Consider the following 9,000-nt stretch of genomic DNA (forward strand, 5'->3'; position numbering starts at 1 on the left):
TGCACCTAATACCGGGGTCATTTTTATAAAAGTCTTAGCAAAATTTGGCCTGCAGACCCTGCTGGGAGGCAGATTCAATTCCATAACAAAATCTGTAACCACATTTTTGTTGGGACAAGTTTGAAACTTCTAAAGCAATAACTCATAGGGTGTCATGGTGACTCAGTGGTTAGCACTACTGCCTCACAGTGCCATGACACAGGTTTGATTCCACCCTGAGGTGACTGTCTGTTTGGAGTTTGCATGTTCTCCCTGTGCCTGTGTAGGTTTCCTCCCACAGTGCAAAGATGTACAGGTTAGGTGTATTGGCCATGCTAAATTGCCCATAGTGCCCAGGGATATGCAGGCTGGGCAGATTAGCCATGAGAAATGCAGGGTTATAGGGACAGGGTGGGATGCCTCTTTGGAGTGCTGATATGGACCTGATGGGTCAAATGGCCTGCTTCTAAACTGTAGGGATTCCATTATAGGATTCGTTTTATTTAGTCAAGCTCAATTTTCCCCTGCTGATTGTGTGGCAACTTTGTCAGTGCCAGTTCCTATAACAAACATTCCTACAGTTCAGCAGCAAAGATCATGCTGACCTAAGATATTGCTGTGCACAACAATGGGAAAACAAAGAGACAACAGCTCATTCATAAATCCTGACACAGGCTCAAACAGGTTAATGATGTTAATGACATAGCACAGACCTACTGGCAACTGGGAAGACCTAGCCAGGTGCTCAGGAAACATAGCCAAGCAGTATAACTAACATCACCATCCCTGTCTTAGAACATGTACGCACGCACACACACACACACACACACTGCACTCATTGTATAGCATTACAGCAAACCAGTAAGACCAGAAGTGCTTGGAGCCACCGTGGCTCATTGTGCGGTGTTAAAATACGCAAGGAGCAGAATGTTGTCAAAATAAATGACTGCCTTTTAGAGAGCTGCCCCAGGACTCTTTGCTAAATGATTTCAACCTTTGGTAACAGAAACATGCCAATCAGACACGCATCAGTTTATTTTTACCTTCTCCCACTTACCCCTGCTGAGGAAGCATCCAGTAAACACTCAATTACAATTCAGATGGGTTACTGATCCAGGTTAAAACATAATCCTGGTTTTGACTTTGAAGATGTAGCGTTTTCCAAAGAACAGCACTTTGTGTTATTAGGTAATTTGTCAGATTTCAGGGACTATAAGAATGAGGAAGGGATCGAAGGGAGGGGAATATATAGAAAGTATACATGTTGGGGTTTGTGTTTTTCAAACAGAGGATCAATAGCACAGTCTGCCTTTCCTGCATCTGTCAAGCTCCTCACTCAAGTCTCAGCAGAGTTCTCAAGTTTATTTCGCACTCCCCTTACCTCTGCATTGTGTACCAGCTGTCTAAGACTCTGTACTCGAAAGCCAGGCAGTGAGTCACTGCTGGGAGAACTCTGCTCCAAGAGCATCTGTTCAGTGTAAAAGAAATACACGTACAATTAATCAATTTGAGAGGACTGGTACAATGACAGGTTTGCTATGAAGGTCTCAAACATCTGGTTACATTGTTTATCCCTCTCACTACATTACTTCTTGTAAAGTGACTGAATGAGAAATAACAGTTACTCCACAACTAAGCATTAATTTAACTATAAAAATTAATGATTTGTCCATGCCACTGCTTTAACTAGCATTTTTCCCTGGTAAGGATGTGCTGTTATTCCTTCATTCCCAATTCACCCTCTTCCTCTCTAAAATCCCAAGCGGTAAACCAATTCTCAACCAAGGAGGTACCAAAAAAACCTACAGTGAAGGTGGGATTGTGAGTGATGAGGAGGACATGGAGAGATTTAGGGTCAATTTACACAAGTTGAGTGAGTGGGAAAATGCACGGCACATACCGTATGACATGGATAAATGTGGCATTATACACCTCAGTATGTGAAACAGAAAGGTAGAGTATTTAAATGATGACAGATTGGGAAATGCTAATCTACAAAGAAATCTGGTGTCCTCGTATACTGGAAAGCAAATATGCAGGTTCAGCAAGCAGACAGGAAGGCAAACGGTATGTTGGCCTTCATTGCAAGAGGGTTGACTACAGGAGCAAGGAAGTCTTACTGTAGCTGTACAAGGCCTTGATAAGACCACACCTGGAATAATGTCTGCAATTTTGGTCTCCTTACCTAAGAAAAAGCAGAAAGGAGTGCAGTGAGGGTTCACCAGACTGATTCCTGGGATAGCCGATCTGTTGTATGAAGACTGATAGAGTTAACTGAGCCTGTATTAACTGGAGTTTAGAGGAATGAGAAGGGATCTCATTGAAAGATATAAAATTCTAACTGAACTGGACAGATGGATGCAGCGATAATACTCCCCCTAGCCAGGGTGTCCAGATAAAATGATCTTTATCTCAGGATACATGGTAGGTCATTTTGGACTGAAGTAGAGAGAAATTTCTTCAGTCAGAGGCAGGTGAACCTATGGAATTCTCTACCACAGAAGGGCTATGGAAGCCAATCACTAAATATATTTAAGAGAGAAATGGATTTTATATACTAAAGGTATCAAGGGGTATGGAGAGAGAACAAGGGCATGGTATTAAGAGAGAACATCTGCCTCAATCATGTATACTGGCAGGTTGGGCTGAATAACATACTCCCACTCACTAGGATCTGTTTCTATGTAAAAGTGAGGCTTTTACAGGGATGGACTTCAAAAGGCAGAATGCTTTTGTCCACTTTGATTCCTCCCACCACCCTTTATGTAACAGATCGATTCTATTCATAACCAGTTGAGGAACAATGAAGATAAAGTGGAGATTCAGATACAGGGTCAGTTATTAATTGAAACACTGTCCTCTCATCTATCAAAAGGTACAAGATGTTAAAGGAAAACTTTCTTTTTTTCTTATCAGCATAAATATTCTAAACACAACATTCCCTCTTTGCAGATTTTATCTCCAGTAAAGCCATTTAAAGCAGTGCCATGACTGGTCCATGCATCAGCTGTGGGATGAGCAAGACATTGATAACTGGACAGAAACATGACTGAGTTCAAAACTAGATAACACAGTGTGGAGCTGGAGGAACACAGCAGGCCAGGCAGTATCAGAGGGGCTGGAAGGCTGACATTTCGGGTTGGACCCTTCTTCAGAAAATTCTTCAAAACTAAACTGGTTTTATCAGCTCCCTTTAACGGCTCTCCTGAAAAGCTCTACCCCAATGAAAATAAGGAGAAAGTACACAACCAAAGTGAATCTTGCAACTGCTTCACCAATCACTGAAAAAGGGATACCAGATCAAGAGCCAGCACACAAACAATAGGCCAAATGGCCTCCTTTTACTGGGGATGCAACCTGCAAAGAGAGAACCTTGTTTTAAGTATCTTTATGTTGGTAAGAATTGAAGAACGTATGCCTTCAACAATAGGAATATGCTGTCTGTGTCTTTCAAAACGCAATCATTGATTCCGCTTTGTAACCAAATCTTTTGACTTTAATTTGGGAGACCCAATCAAGGATCCATCAACGTTTCACTGAGGCATATCATACGGGACCCATTTGGGGTTCAGTCTGGGTGACTGAGTGGATGGTCAAAGTTTCTTTTAATGTAGACCAGTGAGGACAGGATCAATATCCTACCTGGACACGCCGTGTAATTGCCTGATGCAAGAAACAAAGCATCGTTAGCGAAGAACATTCCATCACAATTTCCACGACACTGAGTGATCCATCAACAGAGAAATCGGCAATGGCAACCTGTAGGGAAAGGGGTAACAACAGATTCTGCTGGACAGGCTAGGTAAATCTATTAAGATTCATGCCATCTAAATGCTGCCTAAAAGTGGGATATAATCAATTGTGAATTAAATACTACAATCAAAGGAAATAAGCAATGTCTCAAACTCTTCATAACTTAATACTAAGATTTAAAAGTCCAACCCCCTCCTCACTTCAGCAAACATCACTCCTGCTGTTGAAAATTCTTGTTTCTCACTATCCCTGTATAGGTCTTTAAAACAGCGGGCAGGATTCATAAACGCAACATTAACCAACCGACAGTCTCTGACAGACCACGCATTAACCATTCACCTGCTTTGACAATATCCGGACACTGCTGCCATCTGGTGCAGTACAGTGCACCATTGGTAGAGGCTGCGTTCCTACTGTTGCCACCTCAGGATTGCCAGAGAACAGCCACTGAAGGATATCAGATCCATTCACCGCAGCATCTCCTGAGGGGAAAGGGAAAATACCAATTCAGTGGAAATGCGTTATAAGTCAGTCACAGAAAGGACACTCAATTAAAGTTAAAGGAGAATAAGTGGAAACCCCTTGCAATTCATTAAGTGATTCCACTGTAGTAATACGATAGATTAGATCGAATCTTGTTGCCGTTTTAGAATAAAATCAATTTTTCACTTGCTTAGAGATAATTGAGTTATGTTGCTGTTGTGGTCTCACTAGTGGAATCTGTAGAAAAAAGTAATGAACCTAAAACTCGAAATTAATTGTTCTGGAGCAATCCCCAAGAAATCAGAGAGGGGCACTTTGAAGTAACTTAATTTTGAAAATAGTAGTGCAGTTCACCATGAATAACGGCAGGGATATCAAAAACCATTCAGCCCATCGTGTCCGAACAAGTAACCATTCAGCATAATCCCATTTTCCAGCTTTTGGCCTGTAGCTTTCTAGGTTACAGCAATTCTGAGCAATTGCGTGTACCTTTTAAAAGTTATGAAAGCTTCTGCCTCTAACCCTTTTCCAGTTTCCTACCACCAGCTGGGTGAAAACAGTTCCTTCAAATCGCAGCAAAAAAAACTGCCACTTCTTGTACTAAGTCTATGGCCCTTGCTCTGGTCATATCAACTAAAGAGTACAGGGTCTTCCTATCCACTCTAACGAGACATTATGTTGTTTTAAATCAGGTCTACAGTTGGACTCATCTGTTGCAAAAGAAAAATAACCCCAAGCTATCCAATCTTCCCACATAACCCAAATTTTCCAATCCAGACTAATCATCTAGCTACTGGCAGAGAACCAAGTGTTTTCAGGACAATGGAACATCTCTTGATTTGGACCAGTCCTCCATTTTAAATTAGTACCTGCAGTAATATCAGTCTGAGATTGAATGGACAAGGGGGTCAGTAATATTTCAGTACACAAAATCTGCTTCTAGATGCCTCTCGTTCATTCCCGGAGTTAGCAACAATTTCAACACTGGAACAATAAAGTGTTGAACATTAATCTTGGGTAAATCCATTGGCAGAATTGGAGCTGCAGGACTTAGAAACAGTTCAGACTCTGTCTGTCAATAAAAATTGGGATCAGCATCAAGCACATTTTATGTCAAATGGAGACTGATGATCTCTATGTCTCATTTGCTTAATCTTGTAAGTTTTTGACTTATATAAACACTGTGACACAATGCACTGTCCTACTTCCTGAAATCAATTTATTTTCAAATTCCGTTTGGCAATATTGGTGGGAAGAAGATACGGCATCACATACTAAACAGTAAGAAATTAGCTGGCCTGAAGATAGAAAAAGGCCTGTCTCTGCCAAATAGTGTCTTTCGAATCAAACTTTTAACAAACCCACCCTTTCCCCGAATCAAGGCCATAAATGTCAAGAAGATAAGCAAGCGCTTCGATTAGACACAATCTTCACCACATTTATTAAGGCAGAACAAAATGAGATACTTTCCCCACAGAATTCATCTGTGTAACCAATGCCACAGATAGCCCTATGCTCAATAAGCCATGCTTATCAGTGACACTAAGTATAAGTTGCTCAAAGCCTACCAAACACCTCAGTTTCAAGAAAACTGTGGCCCAGAAGAGGTAAAGATACCCTAAACTGGACTAATCCATACTAAGCTAATTTAAAGCATTGGTACCATTAAACAGGAAGCATACTTAAGCCACTGGTTTTCACATGAAATTCACTAAAATCATGACCTCTATGGCTTTACTTTTAGTTTTTTTTTACTTTATCCTGGTTTCATAACACTCAAATATTCCTTTAGGCCATCAGTTCTGCGTAATCGTCCTGGAATTAAAAGGATTAATTACCTAGGTGTTCCTTCTAAGTGTAAACTGAGAGAAAACTGTATATTTTTTCCCCCTATATTTTTTAAACATAAGTTTCAAAAGTATTGGAGATGGAAAAACAGGCTGTTTGACTGGGTGGGCTGGTGACACAAGACGGTCATGTGATAAACCTCCAGGAATACATCCAACCAGAGCTGGCAACTTTGCGTGCTCTTCAGTCACAACTTTAATGTGGAAAGCCAAAATTTGAGATGGCCCTGCAGCTTGTTTTTCCAGTTTAAGTGGGCCATATAAAACCTTAGTGACAAAACAGCCCCTCAAAAAGAAAAACCTTTCAATGATAAAATCAGCTGCAGCATCTGTTATGGGCCGAAGTTCATCAAAATACTCATGGGTTTTTTAAAAAATATTATGCTTCAGCCAGACAGAGTTCTAGAAAATTCCATACAGAAGACTGCCAGGAGGGACACACAGCAGTTCCAAGAAGGCTGCAAGCTATTTAGTTCTGAATTTTTTGGGGCCCAGAATGCTGCAGGTGCCAGTGAGTTGCCCTGAAACTACAACAGCACCAATGCACTGTACTGTCCACCACTCCCCACTGTCTATTTTATATACAGAACCTCTACTGAAACAAGAGTTCATTCCTGACCTGGAGGAAATGCCAATTGTTCATAACCTGGGATAACACAGTGTGGAGCTGAAGGAACACAGCAGGCCAGGCAGCATCAGAGGAGCAGGAAAGCTGATGTTTCGGGTCAGGACCCTTCTTCAGAAATGTCAGCTTTCCTGCTCCTCTGATGCTGCCTGGCCTGTTGTGTTCCTCCAGCTCCACACTGTGTTAAGTCTGACTCCAGTATCGGCAGTTCTTACTATCTCTGTTCATAACCTCGGGGAGGGGTTGCTGAATCCACATGTAGAGACATAGTGAGAGGCTGGATGCCCATTGAATAGGCTGCCAATACATCAACAGTGAGATCCCCGAGAACAACAGCTAAATGTGTAACCAACCTCACGTGGAAAAAAAACTGATGCAGAACACAGCAAACCAAGGCAGGGTAACGGGTAAGATTTTGATTAAATCATTAGCTATTCTAACACTGTGCCGGTTTTCTGTTTCCACTGAAGTCAGGACATGCTGACAATTTGTCATTGCACATTTTGCACTGTCACACAGTCAAACTTGATCTCAGATAGCCTCCCAACATTTCAGTGGGTTAGCCCGCTGCGTTGTTTTGTGGAAATGACCAAGCGTAGCCGAGTCTTTGAAGGAGACTCTGACAATGGCCAGAGAGTATCCCAGAGAAATTCCGTGCACAAGTCCTTCCTCAGTGCTACCTGGTCACAAGTTTAGAATAGCCATTGTTAGAGGCCTTGGGTACACGTCGATGGTGCTGCCACTCAGCAGGTAAGTGTGCCTGAAACCAGAGCAGGTAGACAGGATCTTGGACATACATGTTTACAGCTCAGATCTCAGTCCATCATTCATAAATTAAACTTCCCTACCTTTGCCCAAATCTTGCAGAACAACCTTCGCCAGTTCAGAGGACAACTTGATGGAAGCTGAGAAAGTACTCTCACTACCCGGAACATTGAAAGAGCCTTTAAACGTTTCATTGCCTTTAATGTTGTCAGTTTCAAAGCACATCAAGGACTGCAGAAATATCGCCAAGGGGTCTGATGTGCTAGATTTGCGGTTGATGTTCAGAGCTGGCACGATTTCAGCTGCTCCTCCTCCGTGAATGTGCAGGCAATCTAACAAATCAATCACATGAGTGTTTACAGGCAAGCAAATTCCATTATTATCAGAACAGCCAGGAGCCATCATGGAACTGTCAGGGAAGGGGCGTTCATTGTCATTTCCTGTCAAAATACTGTTCAAGTTATAATAGAGAAAGCAGTGAACTGACACAGGAAGTGCTATAAAATCATCACTCGCACAGTTCAAAGGGACAGCGACCTCCATCTTCTTTCCAGGTGCAAGCTCACTGATGGGAAAGTTGTAAGTAAAGGCTGTGCTGTCTGAGCTTTTGGTCAAAGCAGGTGTCTGGATAATAACCCTGACACAAAGAGACCATCGGTGTTCCAACGGCCAATCGCTGAGGTTCTCCAAAATGCAGGAAACAACCAGTGAATCCTGTAGCAGTAAGCGGTTCCACTTTGCAGTGACGTAGCAGCTGATTGGTTGTTTAGAAGGTACCATTCCTTTCTCCTGATCTTCTTGATTGGACAGCAGTCCACAGCATATGTTGAAATCCTGGTTCAGCCCTTTTAAAGCTTTGTCTTTTTGCTGCATGACATGCTTCAAGGACGTGATTCTGGGGACAAAAAATAATGACAAGTGAATTTTGATTTTATTGTTGTTCTGATCCTCTCATGTCCAGCAGTTGCTGGTTTTGCTGGGAGAGAGTTCCACAGATGGCAGTACTCTCTGCCTTCAAGCTGCCAGTCTTCCTAAAACGTCAAAAGTGTTGGGAGCAAGCAATCCAACCAGGAATGGTGCCACAGCAAAACCCAATGTGGTATCATTTTCTGATCAGGAATAGCAACCCCATCTTAAACAAGGGCCACTGTTGTCAACTGCAAACTGCCACGTACGAGTGGTCTGCCTGTCTCAGAACTAACCGTGCAGTGCATCTTCATAGCTATAGAAAAGGTTTCACTCATATTATCTTCCTACCTGTCAGCGACATTGCCAATGCCAGCGAGAAGATCCTTAATGCGTTGTCCTGCAGTAGCTGCTTTGAAGTTCATACTTTGGGCTGCACTCGAACTATAGGGTAAAGTACACATCATCACCTTGCCTTTCTCAGTCAGTGCTACAAAGCTGATGTCACCTGGTTAAAGACACAAGTTGTGAACAAAGAGAAACCTCACATCATCCATTTCAGCAAACCTGCATCGCAGTCTCAAAACCCAAGAGGTGACAATTAGATTCCTGAAATTTGCTTAAATCTTGCCATCAGAGTCA

At 42.2% G+C, this 9,000-nt stretch overlaps 2 protein-coding genes across 5 annotated transcripts in view; one reads left to right on the top strand and one right to left on the bottom strand.

Moving 5' to 3' along the window:
- LOC125485855 overlaps positions 1-4,404 on the top strand; it is a 19,216-nt gene extending 14,812 nt beyond the window's left edge. For all 4 annotated transcript variants that reach the window (XR_007264570.1, XR_007264569.1, XM_048610846.1 and 1 more), the window contains exon 3: positions 2,932-4,404. Coding sequence is in view for 2 of the 4 variants with exons in the window: in XM_048610846.1 (XP_048466803.1) it covers positions 2,932-2,947 (16 nt within the window). In the remaining 2 variants the exon portion in view is untranslated. The remainder of the gene's footprint in view (positions 1-2,931) is intronic.
- LOC109916873 (FA core complex associated protein 100) overlaps positions 1-8,957 on the bottom strand; it is an 11,263-nt gene extending 2,306 nt beyond the window's left edge. Inside the window, exons 1-5 of the mRNA XM_048610842.1 lie at positions 8,710-8,957; positions 7,536-8,347; positions 4,072-4,214; positions 3,622-3,738; positions 1,361-1,447 (exon numbers count right to left, since the gene is read on the bottom strand). Coding sequence (XP_048466799.1) covers positions 1,361-1,447; positions 3,622-3,738; positions 4,072-4,214; positions 7,536-8,347; positions 8,710-8,825 — 1,275 coding nt within the window. The 5' untranslated portion in view covers positions 8,826-8,957. The remainder of the gene's footprint in view (positions 1-1,360; positions 1,448-3,621; positions 3,739-4,071; positions 4,215-7,535; positions 8,348-8,709) is intronic.
- Between the last annotated feature and the right edge of the window lie 43 nt (positions 8,958-9,000).

The sequence above is a fragment of the Rhincodon typus genome, chromosome 23 (assembly GCF_021869965.1).
Source record: "Rhincodon typus isolate 14 chromosome 23, sRhiTyp1.1, whole genome shotgun sequence".
NCBI lineage: Eukaryota > Metazoa > Chordata > Chondrichthyes > Orectolobiformes > Rhincodontidae > Rhincodon > Rhincodon typus.